The sequence below is a fragment of the Ranitomeya imitator genome, chromosome 2 (genome assembly GCF_032444005.1).
Source record: "Ranitomeya imitator isolate aRanImi1 chromosome 2, aRanImi1.pri, whole genome shotgun sequence".
NCBI lineage: Eukaryota > Metazoa > Chordata > Amphibia > Anura > Dendrobatidae > Ranitomeya > Ranitomeya imitator.
In genome coordinates, this window is record NC_091283.1 from 54,796,158 (window position 1) to 54,815,646 (window position 19,489).

Consider the following 19,489-nt stretch of genomic DNA (forward strand, 5'->3'; position numbering starts at 1 on the left):
AAAAAAAGCACACGGTTTCATCAAAGAACCATCAGACTCCCTCAGAGACAAGACGGCCCCTGCCCCAATCTCAGAAGTGTCGACCTCAACCTGAAAAGGAAGAGAAACATCCGGTTGACGCAACACAGGGGCAGAAGTAAATCGGCATTTAAGCTCTTGAAAGGCCTCAACAGCCTCAGAGGACCAATTCGTCACATCAGCACCCTTCTTCGTCAAATCAGTAAGGGGCTTAACCACACTGGAAAAGTTGGCAATGAAACGGCGATAGAAATTAGCAAAGCCCAAAAATTTTTGAAGACCCTTCACAGATGTGGGTTGGATCCAGTCATGAATAGCTTGGACCTTAACAGGATTCATTTCTATAGACGAGGGAGAAAAAATAAAACCCAAAAATGAGACCTTCTGAACTCCGAATAGGCACTTAGACCCCTTCACAAATAAAGCATTATCACGAAGGATCTGGAACACCATCCTGACCTGCTTCACATGAGACTCCCAATCATTGGAAAAAATCAAAATATCATCCAAATATACGACCATGAATTTATCAAGATAATTGCGGAAAATATCATGCATGAAAAGACTGGAACACAGATGGAGCATTAGAGAGCCCAAATGGCATCACAAGGTATTCAAAATGGCCTTCGGGCGTATTAAATGCAGTTTTCCATTCGTCACCCTGTTTAATACGAACAAGATTATATGCCCCTCGGAGGTCAATCTTAGTAAACCAACTAGCCCCCTTAATCTGAGCAAACAAATCAGTAAGAAAAGGCAAGGGGTATTGGAATTTGACCGTGATCTTATTAAGAAGACGATAATCAATACAGGGTCTCAAGGAGCCATCCTTCTTAGCAACAAAAAAGAAACCCGCTCCCAATGGTGACGAAGAGGGCCGAATATGCCCTTTCTCCAAAGATTCCTTAACATAGCTCCGCATGGCGGCATGCTCTGGCACAGACAGATTGAAAAGTCGGCCCTTAGGGAACTTACAACCAGGAATCAAGTTAATAGCACAATCACAGTCCCTGTGCGGAGGAAGGGAACTGGACTTGGGCTCATCAAATACATCCTGGAAATCCGACAAAAACTCAGGGACCTCAGAAGAGGGGGAAGAGGAAATTGACATCAAAGGAATGTCACTATGTACCCCTTGACAACCCCAACTAGTCAAAGACATAGTTTTCCAATCCAGCACCGGATTATGTTCCTGTAAACATGGAAATCCCAGCACAACAACATCATGCAGGTTATGCAACACCAGAAAACGGCAATCTTCCTGATGTGCAGGAGCCATGTACATAGTAATCTGTGTCCAGTACTGAGGTTTATCCTTAGCCAAGGGTGTAGCATCAATGCCCCTCAAAGGAATAGGGCTCTGCAAAGGCTGCAAGGAAAAACCACAGCGCCTGGCGAATTCTAAGTCCATTAAGTTCAGGGCAGCGCCTGAATCCACAAATGCCATGACAAAAAAGGACGACAATGAGCAAATCAGGGTCACAGATAAGAGAAATTTAAGGTACTGTCACACTAGACGATATCGCTAGCGATCCGTGACGTTGCAGCGTCCTCGCTAGCGATATCGTCCAGTGTGACAGGCAGCAGCGATCAGGCCCCTGCTGGGAGATCGCTGGTCGGGGAAGAAAGTCCAGAACTTTATTTCGTCGCTGGACTCACCGTAGACATCGCTGAATCGGCGTGTGTGACGCCGATCCAGCGATGTGTTCACTGGTAACCAGGGTAAACATCGGGTTACTAAGCGCAGGGCCGCGCTTAGTAACCCGCTGTTTACCCTGGTTACCAGCGTAAAAAAACAAACAGTACATACTTACATTCAGCTGTCTGTCCCTTGCCGTCTGGTTCCTGCACTGACTGCTGGCCGTAAAGTGAAAGCAGAGCACAGCCACAGCGGTGAGTCACCGCTGTGTGACTCACCGCTGTGCTGTGCTTTCACTTTCACTTTACGGCCAGCAGTCAGTGCAGGAACCAGACGGCAAGGGACAGACAGCTGAATGTAAGTATGTACTGTTTGTTTTTTTACGCTGGTAACCAGGGTAAACATCGGGTTACTAAGCGCGGCCCTGCGCTTAGTTACCCGATGTTTACCCTGGTTACCGGGGACCTCGGGATCGTTGGTCGCTGGAGAGCGGTCTGTGTGACAGCTCTCCAGCGACCAAACAGCGACGCTGCAGCGATCCGGATCGTTGTCGGTATCGCTGCAGCGTCGCTAAGTGTGACGGTACCTTTAGGCTGTATCGTACTAATGGTAACAGACCTAGCGACTCTCTTAGTACGCTTAGGGCAATCAGAGATAACATGAGCAGAATCACCACAGTAAAAACACAGCCTATTCTGACGTCTGAATTCCTGCCGTTCTATTCTAGTCAAAATCCTATCACATTGCATAGGTTCAGGACTATGCTCAGAGGATACTGCCATATGGTGCACAGCTTTGCGCTCGCGCAGACGCCGATCAATCTGAATGGCTAGAGACATAGATTCGTTGAAACCGGCAGGCGTAGGAAAGCCCACCATAACATCTTTAAGGGTTTCAGAAAGACCTTTTCTGAAAATAGCAGCCAGAGCCTCTTCATTCCATTTAGTGAGCACAGACCATTTTCTAAATTTCTGGCAGTATAACTCTGCCGCTTCCTGACCTTGACACAGGGCCAACAGTGTTTTCTCAGCATGCTCTACAGAGTTAGGTTCGTCATACAATAATCCGAGCGCTTGAAAAAATGCGTCTACATTCAATAATGCCGGATTCCCTGTTTCAAGAGAAAAAGCCCAGTCTTGCGGATCACCACGCAGCAAGGATATGATGATTTTCACCTGCTGAATGGGATCACCTGAAGAACGGGGTTTCAAAGCAAAAAACAATTTGCAGTTATTTTGTAAAGTTCAAAAACTTGGATCTGTCCCCAAAGAACAAATCCGGAGTAGGAATTCTGGGCTCTAAAGCCGGAGTCTGGACAACATAGTCCTGGATACTCTGTACTCTTGCAGCCAGTTGATCCACACGAGAAAACAAACCCTGAACATCCATGCCAGACCATATATCCTGCACCACCCAGATATCAAGAGGAAAAAAAGAGGCAAACCAGAGCACAGAAAAAAAAATGGTTCAGAACTTTCTTTTCCTTCTTTTGAGATACATTTAATTCATTTTTGGCCACTTGTACTGTTATGATCTGGTGGTTTAGGAACAACATGAGACAAGCTCTGAAGGAGGTGGTATCTGTACTGACCGCAGACCCTGAACCTAGCAGCGCAACTAGAAATAGCCGTGGGGGGTACCTGACGCTCCCTAGACCCCTCGGCACAGCCTAAAGGTACCTTCCCACATAACGATATTGTTAACGATATCGTTGCTATTTGTGACGTAGCAACGATATCGTTAATGAAATCGTTATGTGTGACAGCGACCAACGATCAGGCCCCTGCTGGGAGATCGTTGGTCGCTGAATAAAGTCCAGAACTTTATTTCGTCGCTGGACTCCTGCTGACATCGCTGGATCGGCGTGTGTGACACCGATCCAGCGATGTCTTCACTGGTAACCAGGGTAAACATCGGGTAACTAAGCGCAGGGCCGCGCTTAGTAACCCGATGTTTACCCTGGTTACCATGCTAAAAGTAAAAAAAAACAAACACTAGATACTTACCTACAGCCGTCTGTCCTCCAGCGCTGTGCTCTGCTCTCCTCCTGTACTGTCTGTGAGCCGGAAAGCAGAGCGGTGACGTCACCGCTCTGCTTTCCGGCTCACAGCCAGTACAGGAGGAGTGCAGAGAAGCAGAGCACAGCGCTGGAGGACAGACGGCTGTAGGTAAGTATGTAGTGTTTGTTTTTTTTTACTTTTAGCATGGTAACCAGGGTAAACATCGGGTTACTAAGCGCGGCCCTGCGCTTAGTTACCCGATGTTTACCCTGGTTACCGGCATCGTTGGTCGCTGGAGAGCGGTCTGTGTGACAGCTCTCCAGCGACCAAACAGCGACGCTGCAGCGATCCGGATCGTTGTCGGTATCGCTGCAGCGTCGCTTAATGTGAAGGGGCCTTTAGATCTAACTTCCCCTAAAGATGGAAACAGGAAACCTATCTTGCCTCAGAGAAAATCCCCAAAGGAAAGATAGCCCCCCACAAATATTGACGGTGAGAGGAGGGGAAAATAACATACGCAGAGATTAAATCAGATTTTAGCATAGGAGGCCAGTCTAGCTTGATAGATAGGACAGGAAAGGATACTGTGCGGTCAGTATAAAAACTACAAAACAATCCACACAGAGTTTACAAAATCTCCACACCTGACTAAAGGTGTGGAGTGTAAATCTGCTTCCCAGAGCTTCCAGCTAACAGAAAAAAATCCATAATGACACGCTGGACAAAAATAGAATGCACCGAACAATAAGTCCACAACATGTGGACTGAAAAGAGCAAAGCCAGAACTTATCTTTGCAGAACCGGTCAGGAAACCAGGAGAATCCAAGCAGAGATGTGAATCCAGCCAGAGAACATTGACAAGTGGCATAGGCTGAAGACTAGAGCCAGGTTAAATAGCAGAGCCAGGAGAGACGATTAGTGAAAGCAGCTGCTAAAGCTAAACCCAAGGAGCGGCAGTTCCACTCAAAACCACCAGAGGGAGCCCAAGGGCAGAATTCACAAAAGTGCCATTTACAACCACCGGAGGGAGCCCAAGAACGGAATTCACAACAGGTCCCCTTCTTGGACTAATGCCTCATCCTGGTCCCTTTCTTCTAGTAATGTGACCTTGTCTTCATCTTATAATGCTAACCGATTCTTACCCCCATATTGTAGTTATGTCCTCATCCAAGTCCTCATATTGTAGTTATGTCCCCATCCAGGTCCCTATATCTTAGATATGCCCCCTATTGAGCCGTTCTTCACATACACATTAAAAAAAAAAAAAAAAAGACGATTCTTCTCATCTGACCTCTGTTCCCTCTGCATCCTTACTGCATTTGTGGCCGCAGGCACTTTAGACCCCTTGACGATCACGGCCCGGTACAGGAGCAGCCGACGGCAGTATTTTATTACAGTAGAATGTGTGCCCTTGGACGTACATTCAGTTGGAATACTTTGCAGCACCGAGACTCTCTGCACAGGAATACCAATGTAAGCCGCCGGTCAATCAGGCGCCAGCAGCTGACATCTATGCTGGCTCATGGCAGTGACATTATACCCTGCTGCGCTGGCACGCCGATGTCAGCTGCTGGCCTCTGATTGGCTGGCGGCTGGCATAGGTATTGCTGTGTAGACCAGAGTCTCTGCTTGGCAATACATTTCAACTGAATGTGCGTCTAAGGACGCACATTCAGCTGAAATAAAACGCTGCTGTCGGCGGCCCCCTGGGCAGGAATCGCCAAGGGATCTACAGCGTCTGCGGGCCACATGAAGCATGTGGCCTGCGGGCTGTGTGTTTTAGACCCCTGGTCTACGATGTCCACACTAGCTGAGGAGGGTCTCCTGAACTCAACCACCTCCTATATTCACGTGACACAGTTGAGTTCGGGCCAGGAGACCCACGGCCGGTTCAGTTATCGGAATCCGCACTCGGACGGTGAATATCGAACATATGAAAACGGACATAAGCAAAGTAGGGCATTATTAAGGGGTGAAACACAATTATCAGAAGCTGTGCCTGAGTGGCAAATAATGCGAGTTCTTTTAGTATACTGGGGAGGGAACAGAACATGCAACAAAGGAATAATCTGGTGGCCAGCAAGTCCTATGCTGAGAACCATATACAGGGGGAGGACGGAGGCAGAATGAAAAGGATTGATGGTTAACTGTGAAAATAAATGAATGAACAGCTATTGTCTTATACTTCAGGAACTGAAAGGGAAGGGGCTGCCATTAGCACCAATATGGCTTCTTCCACCCTTGTGTGATACACCAGAGTAATCATGAGCTGCTTAGATTAACGACCCACAAACTTTTTTTTAGTTGCCATTTCTGAATTCTTTTTGTGCCATTTTTAACAAGTTTTATCAATTTAAAAGCTCATTGAACACAATGATTATTGTGATAGTAAAGCAGATTTTTTAAAACACTAAAGGTGAGTGAACAAATGTGGCTTTCTGTGTAAAGGCCCATATAAATGGACCAATAATTCCCCAATATCGGCCCATCTAAACATGTCGGTAAACACCTGATAAATGGGTAAGACATTTACCTGCTGGGTTAAAAAAAAAAAATCCATAGTTGTTCCTTGTGTAAACAGCTGTCCTGCTCATAACCCGATATTGTATGGACACAAATACAAACTGCAAGAATGATCAGTTCTGTGCACACTGAATTGTGTTCGGCTGAGCAGGCAATTAAACGACTGCTGATCAGTGCGCATTTATTGGCCACGATCGCGCCGTCCAAACCCAGCATAAGACGCTAGGTTTAGACAACGCGAACACCTCTATAGTTGTGCGTACTTTTAATTTTGTCGATGGGTGCCCTGATGATTAGCGGAGATCCAAAGAGGATACAGATTACAAATGACTGCCGGCTGGTATAGTGAAACAAACGATCATTCATTTCAACTCACGAATTCACCTCTTTTTTTTTTTTTTTTTTCTTTTCTTCAGCCTTTTGTTAAAAATAAGAAAAAATAAAAAAGTATTACATAAAAAAGTAACAATTTGTATTACCCTAACCCTGGCCCTAAGCGTCAGCCCTAGTTAGGATTAGTAAAAGTGTATATAACGTATAGATGCACTTAGTAATGAACCTTTTGGTTAGTAATGAATGTAGTTTTGAATCAAGGGCCGTGCACATTAAATCGGTAATCTCTTCATTCATTAGCTGCTTATCTTCTGCTATCTTGTTTGCTGCTTATGCAGAGTGCAGCAATCGAGATTAGTTTGCCATCAGCTCCTACGCTCTGCATAGGCAGCAACCGACATGACAACGCTCATTTCATTATGCTTTGTCATTTGGGTTTCTGCCTATGCAGGGAGTGACAGCTGATGAATCAACTCATCAATTGCTGCACTCTGCATAAGCAAAAAAAAAAGTGTCACCTGCAGATCCCAATGACATGACCGTGATGGCGTAAAGGTGCTATGGGGCACAATTTTGCACCTCTATAGACTCTGGCATTTGGGGTAACTTTCCCTTTGAACTTCACTGGTCCCATGGTGCGGCTGCCTTCATGAGGGGGAACATAAGCAACATAAATATGTGATAATTATCACTGAGGCGTCACCTGCAGTTATACGCATATTCACACTCCGTTCTCAAATGGCAGTGGCACCGTGGGAGCTTTATGTACCCACCACAGGTCAAGCGCTGCCCCTGTGCCACTGCGCCAGTCTCTGTTGATCGGCTGCAGCAGTGACGTCATGTCAACAGTATCACTGCCAATCACTGAACTTACCGGCTTGTGCAGTCTATAAGGTTGAAGCCACTGTGCAAATTGATTGATGCAGTGTCATTGACAAGATGTCATCGCTGCTGACAGTCAAGAGAGACCAGGTCAAAGGCTGGACCGATGAGTAAGGCTACTTTCACACTGGCGTTTTTTGTAATACGTCGCAATGCGTCGTTTAGGGGAAAAAACGCATCCTGCAAAGTTGTTTGCAGGATGCGTTTTTGCCCCATAGCGTAACATTACCGACGCATTGCGACATATTGACACACGTCGCAACCGTCGTGCGACGGTTGCGCCGTGTTGTGGCGGACCACCGTGAGCAAAAAACGTTAAATATAACGTTTTTTGCTCCAGACGGACCGCTTTTTCCGACCGCGCATGCGCGGCCGGAACTCCGCCCCCACCTCTCCGCACCTCACAATGGGGCAGCGGATGCGCCGGAGAATGCATCCGCTGCACCCGTTGTGCGGTGCTAACAACGCTAGCGTCGGAATCTCGGCCCGACGCAATGCGACGGGCCGAATTTCGACGCTAGTGTGAAAGTAGCCTAAGTAAACCTTATTTTGTTTAACTCGACCTATGGCCCATTAAGGGTATTGGCATTGGCTTATCGCCTGCAGGAAAAGGATTGGACATGATAAAATCCAACATGCCTAATCCTTCTTTCCCTGACATAGGTTCTGTGGACATTTCCCTAAGTTCACGATTTTGGGAGATGTCATAGTCACAAGATTATATATATATATATATATATATATATATATATATATATATATATATATATATATATATATATATATATATAATTTCCTATGGTTAAGAGTCACAGTGTGACAGGATTTTTTCCACGGTTTAGAGACCGGATTTAGTTAGTCATGTGGCCGTAGTATAACAACCACAGTCGAGAGGATTTGTAAGCGAGTGGATATGAAAATGTGTTGCATTTCAATGAGCCACAGACATATTGGTCTTGTTGCCCATAGCAACCAATCACACTGCTTCTCACATTTTCCAAGAGCACTTTATGAAATGAAAGCAGGGTCCTGATTGGTTGCTATGGGCAGCAAGATCAAAATCAGTATCCATGTAAACTAGCACATAGCCCGTCGGCACAACCTATTCTGTATTACCCGCGACGCACTGTGCTTTCTAATCTGGCCATTAGGAGGCGCCGTTATTACTAGAGCAAAACAGACGTCATGTTTAGCAAAAACAACTTTATTGATATTTTGTGACACATGGTCCATCGCCGTCAATTAGAAGGCAAAAACTTTATTTACAGCACATATCAGAAATATTAGAAGAAAAAAAATTGCTACTAGAATAGTCTCATTTTATTTTTAAATCGGTGGTAAAACATGGCAATTCCCTCCTCCTGCACCCAATATGAAGCATCCCTCTAACAAATACTAGTCCCTGTTAAAGCACAACGATTTAATGTTCCCGATTTGCGAGGCCCATCCCGCCGAGACACTTATATCAGTCATACCGCCATGTTTTACGAGTGGCCGCTTGGCATGTGCCTAAATACATTCACTAAAAGGACTATGAAGTTTAGGAATTGTATAGCTTACTGTTATCAGCCATTGTCAAACGTAATGGCTCCTTAAAGGGGTAACATGACGTAGATCCACTCTGCTCTATGGGCCGTGTCTGGTACTGCAGCTCAGCCCTATGCAATTTAATAGGACTGACTTATAATACCCCACACAGCCCATAGAGAAGAAAGTAGCCATTTGTGTTATTCTTTAGGGACTTTTGGCAATCTTCATCTGACGTTGAGTCTTACATGTCCCCATAAGTATCAGACTAAAGTTAGCTGAACGGACCAATAACGCCAAGATCGACCTACAGTCTAATGTGTACAGGGACCTTCGACTCTCAACGACAGATGATGTTTGTGGGGAATACAAGGGTCAAGAAGTTTGAACCTCAATGGCCGATTTTTCTGTTATTATTATTGTGTTATTATTCAGGCCTTCTCCTTTGACATAATTCAAAAACGTTCAGGATCGTTTAACCAAAAGCTATCTAATGCATATGCGGGAACCTTAAGTTATGGAAAACCTAGTTTAAAATACCATTGTTTTAGCCGTTTTTATGATAAAAAAAAGCTGGGAAGAACACCGCACCCAAAAGAAGACAACGGAATGGATATGCAGGTCACTATCGCAACACAGTCCGACATTCACGATCAGAGTACGGACCACCCGTGGGTGACCTGGCCCAAGCTGCACAGCCTCATGTATGTGAATGAGGCCGTCAAGTTCGGGTACGGACACCTGCGTCGTTCCTCACTTCGCTGTCTATTCTCAGACATGTGAAACCAGCCTAAACCGAAGGTATATTTTAAAGGGGCTATCATCAATACAATGAATTGTTGATAACTTACTGAGCAAGGAGGTCCGAGCACCTGGATCTGGACTTGCAAAATGGGGAGTTTTTATCCAAACAGAGAACTTTTTATTCATGTTACAAAATGGAGCGGCTGGTCAGACACCCGACCTCTGCTCCATTCTCTCACTGTTGGGCTACCTGAAAAAGTCAAGCGCAGCGCATGGAGCCCCATTGAGAATGGATAGGACAGCAGTGGAACATGCGGATTGCTGTTTCATTCTAAGAGGCATACAAGTTCCCCAATCGTTGCAAGTCCCAGCGGTCGGACCCCCACTCCCATTAAGGTATAACCTATCCTGTGCATAAGTAATAAAAAGGTGTTATCTGGTGAAAATAGGTTACGGTAACTATGTGCTGTGCAGTCTAATTCAATCTATTGTTCTCTGTCACAATTCAACTCAAGGTTAAATAACTATACTTCTTTATGCCTCCTAGATTGGACTCTCTGGCTTTGTAATTCTATTTTTTAGCACCTTTTTTAAAAAAAATTCTAAGCCGTAGATCTGATACAGATCAATATTTTTAAGATTTGATACAAAGTTTAGACCAGAGTTGTATGGAAAACCTTCCAAACCTCTGTAATACTGACACAAATGTAATCAATTCTACAAAAAAAATAATACAAAATCAAAAATACTGAGATTACAAAGCAAAAATCTGTGTTCACTGACCCGGTTATGGCCTGGAGAGGACCACTTGGCAAGTTACTTGTCCATCGTGATCTGGTTCTCTCTATAATATTAAAAAAAAGTCATCTAGGAATAAAAAAAAAAAGCATGGCTGCTTTTGTCCAAAAATAGTGTAACTCCTATTGCAGCCCAGCTTTATTACAGTTCCACATATAACCTGTGGACAGGATGTGTAGCTGTTTTTTTGGAAGAAAGCAGTGATGTTTTTCTGGGCCTGGACAACTCCCTTAAAATTACATAAATTACTCAATTCATGGAGCAGTCAGGTAAGGATTGCACTAATGACTGGTCTCTACGTAGAAGTCAATTATGTTCCATGAAGAAGATCCAGAAGTAGAAGGGTTGTAACATGTCAGAGTGTACTTAATGTCTACAGATTATCCTCATAAAGACCAGATATAGTCCTCTTGATTTTAGCCATATTTTGCAGATTTCTCAAGTTTTAATCCATTCCATTAAGAGCTACACATCTAGTCAATCTCAACGTCGACCAGGTGAAGGTTCCTTTATCTAGAATCGGGTGTGTACTTTGGTTTGATGCGTGCATAGGAGACGATTACCGTTTCTTGTGGCTTCATGACATACAAAGTTAAGGCACTTCCCTTTTCTCCTTTTGTCAGGTCTTCCTCGATATAGCAAAAAAAACCAGATAGCTTTGATTTCCACCTTCAAATCCCGCTTTACCCCTTCACTGACAAAAATATTAATAAAAGGGTTTAGAGCGCTACTTAGGCTCGTGAAGGCAAAGCATACCCGATAGGCCGGTCTGATCTGCATTTCGAGCTCGCAGTTGCAGTAGGCCAAGTCACTGAAATAGGAGCGAATAAAAAGGATCACATGATAAGGGAGGTAGCAGATGATAAAGATGGCGGTCATGGACAACAGAAGGCCAGTAATTCTTCTCTTTTGCTCGATATCCATGCTGCAAGCATGATGGATTGTACGGATGATGGAGAGGTAGGAGAAAACGAGAAGAAACAACGGGATAAGAAATAAAATCGTTCTAAAATAGTTGAGATGAGCCATCCATCGCTCCATGGGATACTTCTCATAGCAGAGTGCCACATTTTGGGTTGATATAAACAGATCGTCTCTGCTCAAGAAATAAGAGTGGGAGCCTAGGACAACGATCCACACCACCACACATGATATCAATGCCTTCTTCATGCTCCGAATGAACCTTGAGCGTAGGGGAAAAACGGTGGCAATAAAGCGGTCCGTGGCTATACAACTGAGGAAGGAGATAGTGGTGTAGAGATTAGCATTGAAGAAGAAGCCCACTATCTTACAGCTAAGCATCCCAAAATCCCAGTCCTCCTTGGCGGTGTAGACTATCCAGACGGGAAGGGTGAAGAGGTACATAAGATCGGAGGCACAAAGGTTGGCAAGATACACTCCCAAAATGTTGTTTTTCTTGATTAGCTGGACGATCACTGCAATCGCAGTTAGGTTACCCAGTAGTCCCACAATAAAGACGAAGCTGTAGATGATAGGGAACAGGATGGCTTCATATTTGTCTGGAAATGGGCACGATACAGTTTCGTTACACATTGTCGCACCGCGAGGCCTGTTGTGCTGCAGATCCTGGTGAATAATAGTATACAAGATCAGAGCAGTCCCATATAACTTCCAATATTTCTTTGCACACAGACGGTAATCCAAGAGTTACACAACATGTATGCATACACAACATATATACACATACACACATGCACAACGATCCTGCGAACATCCTAATTCCGCCGCCCATCCAAAGATAACACTAGCTTCCTGAAGCCCCTAAACAAAAATTGTACTAACCCTATCATCAGTTATGTTTGGGGGTTCATGCAGGATACTTTTGTTGTTAGGGGAGATCTGCTGCTACTAGGAGTCTAAGGACAGAGACACACTGCCGTATTTCTCGTGCGATAATCGTATCGCACTGCACGGACGGGCCGGCACCTCTCCTGACCCCGAGCATGACAGCGTGTTGGATTACTATGCAGCTGTCAAGCTCAGGTCAGGAGAGGTGCCGGCCAGTACAAGTATTACCATGCAACTCTCATGAGAAATACGGCGGTGTGTCTCTGCCCTTAGGCTGAGTGCACACGGTGAGTTTTTGATGCGTTTTTTCCCCATAGAATATGCCCAAAAATGCTAAGGAATCCTTATGCCAGCAAAGTCAATGAGAATCCTGAAATGTTGTGCACATGATCAGTATTTTTCTTTTCCAGATTTGCTGTGCGTTAATCCGCAGTATGTCAATTTTTTGCGTTTTTGATACATTGAATGCACAGGGGAAAAAACGCACGCCAAAAAAAATGCACCAAAACATGCTTCAGATTTTTCTGCAGAATTTTTGCTGCCCAGAGATGCAGAAGCCTTGCAGAAATACCCTAAAGGTCCCTATACATCAGCCCTTTAATTTATTTTTGCTGTGAGCACACGCATGCAGCGTTCACTACTGAATGCTGAGGAACATGCAGTGAAAGATTATGTCCTCGCACCAGTGCCAGAACGTACCTTTTGGTAGGAGCTAGCGCGCGATTTGTACAGCCAGCAAAGGATAGCATAAACATCCAAAAGGCCCTTGGAAGAAAAAAGGTTTTCCACCCCTGCTATACATACACAGTAGACTAATGTCTGCTGAACCAAATGATATCACTGGTTTAGGCCAACAGTCTAAGGTGTACGAGCGTGTTGGCCAACTGATGGTTAGGAAAGAATGGCAACTGGACATGTCCGATTTCATTGTTCTCCCGGTTATAAGCTGTTGGCCAACATGTCAGTCGGCAGCTTTCTCATAGAGGACACAGGAGCAATCAGTCGAATGAGCTCTCGTGGATGGGAGAGTTGGCTCTGATGGCTATCGGCCGAACAATCAGCCATGTTTCCCATTCCGTGAGTGCCTGCATCCTAGCATACCAATAAAAATTATCTTCATAAATGCTCTCCTGCATGGTTTTTGGCACAGAGCGGGCCGATGGGCAAGTACAGACCATCCTCAGCCTCATCCACTTGCTACGAGCTTGCTATTCCGACCCCTCTGACTGTGATTGATACAATCAGGTTAGCGAGCTCAAAGCAGGAAATGAGGTTGGACGATACACACCCATTGGACCGCTTTTAGCGATATGCTGGGATGTAAGGACACATGGAATGGATTGTTAGGATCCCAATTAGCAGGAACATTATTTTCAGGCAGTTTAATAATGGGAAACCTGATGACAAGTTCCCTTTAACTAAAGTCTCGCCATAAAAGAGTAAACCAATTTCTGTGGGTAACTGATCACCGATTATTTACTGTGAGCACCTAATCTAAGAAGTAAAGGCCACATTCTTTAGACTAGAATCCCTATAATGGCTCGGTATAAAACCACCACATGCGTGACCGATTCAGACTGATGAGTTAGCGGATGGCTAAGTTTTCAGATTTGGTGACTTCATCCTCCTTGTAGAGCACCTGCACAATCAGAACAAGGACAGAAAAACAAAAAATTGAGAGAAATTTTCAAGTCCAAAAAATAGACCTAAAAAATTTCAAGCAGTGACTATTGTAAACCTCAATATCCTACTGCTCACTTTACACTTTGTGGAAGATCAGATATGGGGGGTTGTTTGCAGAGTCATCAAGCAGCTGGTGTTAGGTGTTCCTAGGACATTGAGGAACACTGGTCACCACTGGTTGTAATCAATGACACCAATTTAATCTGCATTGTCAAAAAGGTTTCTGTTTTCCCATGAGAATGTCCTGCCAACAGCTCCCCAAATCTCATTTGGCAGGGTGCAAGATGGGCATAATAGGAATGCTAAAAAAAATGTTGTGCTTAGGAGAACATAATCTTTTTATCTATCCAAATACTTCCTTATAATAACGATCCCCTGCTATTTCACACGCAAGCACTTACAAGAGTCCATTGTGATAGTCCCACAGAAAGTCTCACTCCTAACAGATAACTCCAGACAGTTCACAATGACTTTATTGCAGTCTGGTGGAGAAAGAGTTAAGTAAACACATGACTCTCCGCTCCATCGAATCCTAAATTATCTGGATTTTTCCAACCTGAAAAGAAAAGCCCTGAAGTGCTTCATTTCCTCAGTTGCTAGGTCCAGATCTGCCCTCTTAAAGGGAAACTTAAGACCATGTTTGCTTTGATACCAATAGGACAATGTACTTCTGCTGCGCACAGCCGGCTTTCTACACTAGAAGGGCAACTCCACCCAAAATGCATAAATGTTGCGCACACCTTATACTACAGGACTGGTGACAATCTCAATATTTTTGTCACAAGTGCCTTCATTTTCCAAAATATGTTAAAAGATTATTTTAAAAGTTGTCAATGAGGAGGGACGCCGCACAAGGTGCGCTACATTGTGGGGTTGCACTTTATTCTGGATCCCTTTCTCTATGATGTTCTGGCATTTGGCCGGAGTCATCTTTAGGGGACAATCCCTTTAAAGGGTATACAGGAGCATCTTGGGACCCTAATGAGTCAATCTGGTAGATTCCAGCATTTGTAGAAAACTTTCACTATTCTAAAAAGATAAAAACTAGTATAAAGCCCTCAAATGACGAAGCAGGAGATATATACTTAATTTCAAGAAGAAGGACCCCATACTTTTTTTTTTTGCCTTACTTTTTTCTGTTTGTGAGAGTAGGCGACTGATCTGTTAAGACTGGTTTCACATATGTGAGTATATATCACAATGTCCTACAAGAAAAACTGATGTCTGAATGAGGCCTAAGTATGTGCTTACAAAATGTATTTATGGGGAGTTTTTAATTGTTTAATGGGGGCGTCCTGGTTTGGGGTTCCAGTCTGCAGTCACTATGTGACACTGCGCTCTGTTAGGATGCTCTTGTGCCAGGAGTGCGTGGTCACGTGGCCGCAGGCATGCATACATGTGGTCACGTGCCAACTAAACGTGCGCGGCCTCACCCAATACAAGTGAATTGAGCGAGGTCGGAAAAGTCTAGTTGGAATGTGGCCGGAAGTATGCAAATCACATACTTGTGGTCACATGACCGCCCGCTCCTGGCATAAGAGAATCCTGACAACGTGCACGGTGCACGCTATGAGGATTCACAAATCTGCAGTCACATAAAGTGACTGCAGACTTGACACCCAAGCCTGAACAACCCCTTAAAGTGCTCCACAAAAAAATAAAAAAAGACGTACCGCTTCTTGCAATGTTGGTTCTGTGATTACCACCAAGATACTATAACCAGTGAAGTAGCAACTGTTATCTTCGGGGATGTCAAGCAACGCCTCCTTTAATCTTTCGCAGCAATGAACACCCTGGCCTAACATATTTTGTACTTTTTGTTCTCCTTTTTTTTTTTTTTTAATTTTACAAGTTAAGCCACCTCTTGGGTGGTGAGACAGGAGCACAGAGGATCTTTTTTTTTTTTTTCAATCACAATGGAACAAAAAAAGTGTAATAACGAGAGTTAAATAGGCTAAAAAAAATACCATTCTCTTTTTATCTGAAAAGAGATCCCGGGGGAGGGTACAAATTATCCACCAAGGACCCTGGTCACAATATTATCAGCAATCAATAGTTGATTTGTTGCTAGGGCTACTCACTTCCAGGAATTTGGTGACACCACAATAACAAAGGCCCGTGGGTTATTGTGACCATCTGGAATACGTTAGTAAGCCCAAAGCTGGGTACACAGGGTGTATACGTTTACATCTATATATACAGCCATCCAACGAAAATAATTTACGGTAATAAGAAACTCTACTATCCATACTTCTGGTGTTGATCCAGACTCCTGCCACTAGTAAACCAGGGCTTGTCTGTATCATGAGCATCTAAACTGGGATAATAAGACATTTACTACAATTCCATACTACTTCCCCAATTCCAGCCACAGCCCCGGCACGGCTCACAAGACCTAAAACCTTTCATGTCTCTACAAGAAAAATACCGCAATTATCTGCCTCGTTCCTGAGATCTCTGCGGTAGCTTTCATGTCACAAAGGAGGGGACAATCAAAACAGGACCAAATGTACATCTACAGTAGCCGGACTGTGAAATGCGTGGGCTGATGTGAATATAGCTAGTCTAAGGGCGGGTTTACATGGCACAAGCCAGGCCATTAGACAACCATTGATCTACCACATACAAGGGGTCTTATAATAGCCCGTTTAGACTGGCTGGCGAACATTCAATGTGCACAGAATGAAGGCTAATACGATCGCTCTGTGCCCATACAATACCGTGCTATCGGCAGGCATGACCTGCTTACACTGAGCAAAGTGAGCCCAATAAAAAAGATTTTTTAAGCCGGCATAGAACTAGCGTTCTGCTCACTTGCCAGGAGGTTGCCCAACTGTTTATAACAAACGATGGTCGAAAATTACCTTTCCTACAAAACGCTAATTGGCTCGTCAAAAAGGGCCATAACTCCAAATTTTCACCTCTTTATTCTAATAATGGTCTCATGCCCACATCACCAATCCCTACACTGATGACTTACAACTCCATTCATTTTTTTTAGATAGGGGTTGGGTAGTTTACAATTATGGTAAAGAGGCAATCAAATGGCATTTAGCAATAAATTGTTGACCTCAGTCACTGGCACCTGACGTTTGGGCTGAGAGATGGAGACTCTTAAGGGTATGTTTCCACGTTCAGGAAACGCTGCGTGTTTGACGCTGCGTAGAGCCGCAGCGTCAAACACGCAGCGTCCAGATGTTACAGCATAGTGGAGGGGGATTTCATGAAATCCCATCTCCACTATGCATTAAAAGACGCATGCGGCAGACCCGCGGAAACGGACATGTGGCGCGCCAGTGACCTCAGGTGCAGATTTCGTCAGGATTTTACCTGCATAAAATCCTGACCAAATCCTGATGCAATCCTGAACGTGGACACATACTCGTACAGAACCCCCAGCTACCATCTATCATTTATAACAGTGGTGTGACAGGAGTCGTTTGGCCTCCTAACGTACCATCACCGATAGTGGCATCTCCGCACCTCTCTATAGCAAACCCTATACCATTCATAGAAACACAACTACATCAAACAGAAAACCATCTTTCCGATTGGATTGGTCTATAGCCAGAGGTAAAACTATAGTGGGTGCAGGGGTGGCAGTCGCATCCATGTCCTGGAGCTTAGGGGTTCCCAAAATGTCCGTTTGGTCCACTTATGAGGACCAATGCTATTAAACGTTGGGAGCCTTTTGGAGATTTTATCCACAAGCTTCAAGTTATGCCACTGTCCATAGCCTTGCTCCTGCCCTTCTCAACCATTTCCGAACTTACAAAACTTTTCAGATAATTCAAAAAAACTTTATACAGCGCAGTTATTGGATCCCAAATGGAGGAAAAGTAGTAAAGAAATATGTATACTCCTTTGTTTAGAGGATTGATTCAGAAACGCCAATGCCCAGGCTTTCCAGATGTCTTGTAGGTGGCTCACCATATGTACGTAGATTCTTGCCTAGTCTGCTAGAGCTAGATCACTTGTTGCAATGGCATCCGCCCCATATATACTCTTGCATACATGCAGCCAACACAACAGACATGGGACTAGCACATAGTTCTTACCTGGCTTCCTCCTCTAGATCTCACAGCTCAGGCTCAGCTCCTACAATGTGTCTGCATCAGCCCAGCTTCCCACTAATAAGCACAGGGGGCAGGAGTGACAATGAGGTAGTGTAAAGTCTGCCCTGCCACATCCTAGATTAACCCCTCCCTGGCCATTGGCTGCTGCACACAATAGTCTTTGCTGTGATCAGTCAAAAAAAAAAAAAAAATAAGGGCTTATTTGCATCTGATGCCATGTCTATGTCGCCAGGCGCTGCACGTCGTGCTCACTCCTGCGTATCCTACCAGACATCACTGCAGCACAATAGAAATGTTCACTTGGTTTAGAAGTCCTTTTGAAGTAAAATTGGGAAAAGTACTTAAAAGGCAATTGCTTCATAGCATCAATCTAACGTAAAGGATCAAATAACAGAGCAACCATAGGGGCATTGCCAATTCCGAATACTTGTATAGTGCCGGCGCAGTTCAGACCCACACACCCCATCGTACATAGCCTACCATGGAGCCATACTGTTCCTCACCTTGTTTCTGCTGGCAGATTACAAAACATAGCTTCAATAGGAGACCATAGAATATACCGCAGGGTGGCACATGGAGTGTCTGTAGGACCGTACCAGGTACGGACTGGGGCTGAAATTCAGCCCTGGCATTTGAAATCACACAGGCCCATGTTGTCCCCGTCCTCGTGAACCAGATGAGATATATTACTAATATTACCCTGGATGGAGGAAAGCAAAATTTACTACAAGACTAATATTTCTAATGATACCCATGGCCTGCTGGGGTAAGTGACAGAGTCAGCAACTTTGTGCTCCATCACAACTCTTAATAGTATTGGTGTCTTGAGAACACCGATTCTGTTAGGCTGGGTTCACATTGCGTTAGTGGGTATCCGCTAACGGAATCCATTACATAGCGCCACTAACGCAATGTAACGGATCCGTTAGCGCACCCATTGACCGCAATGTATGTAACGCATCCTAACGCATGCCATTTTTGGCATGCATTAGCGATGCTCCGTTATTTTGTGACGGACCTCGAACGCTATCTGCAGCGTTTTTGGGTCCGTTCTCGCGGCATCTGCGCTAAACGCGATCCCTTTTTGGACACTGCGTTAACGCAGTCAGTTACCGTATGCGCTAAACGGACTGCACTAACGCAATGTGAACCTAGCCTTAACAACGTAGCACACAAGGCAGCCCATGACCAAACAGGCCCTTCTGGCATTTGCCAGAATTGCCAGATGGCCAGTCCGTCCCTGGGACCGTCATATGGACCATTAGTGCTACCATACCAGGTCTGCACACATCATACAATAAATTCACATAATATAACCAGAGACATCTTCCTGGAGCTTGGATGCTCTCTTCATGTTTATGTGGGTCTTCCAGAAATACACAAGCAAAAAAAAATCCAACATATATTTTTATTCAATACCACGGATATACATATGTATATACAGGTTCGCGCTGGGA

At 44.5% G+C, this 19,489-nt stretch overlaps 1 protein-coding gene across 4 annotated transcripts in view; it reads right to left on the minus strand.

Moving 5' to 3' along the window:
- The window catches only part of LOC138661825 (G-protein coupled receptor 4-like), a 60,459-nt gene that overhangs the window by 4,965 nt on the left and 36,005 nt on the right, over positions 1-19,489 (minus strand). The window contains exons 1-2 of one of the 4 annotated variants that reach the window (XM_069746759.1): positions 18,015-18,083; positions 8,588-12,051 (exon numbers count right to left, since the gene is read on the minus strand). The exons of 2 other annotated variants lie outside the window; for them this stretch is intronic. In XM_069746759.1, the coding sequence (XP_069602860.1) occupies positions 10,978-12,018 (1,041 nt within the window). In that variant the 5' untranslated portion in view covers positions 12,019-12,051; positions 18,015-18,083 and the 3' untranslated portion in view covers positions 8,588-10,977. Of the gene's footprint in view, positions 1-8,587; positions 12,052-18,014; positions 18,084-19,489 lie in introns of those variants that run through there. One more of the 4 variants, XM_069746762.1, reaches the window with a different exon arrangement.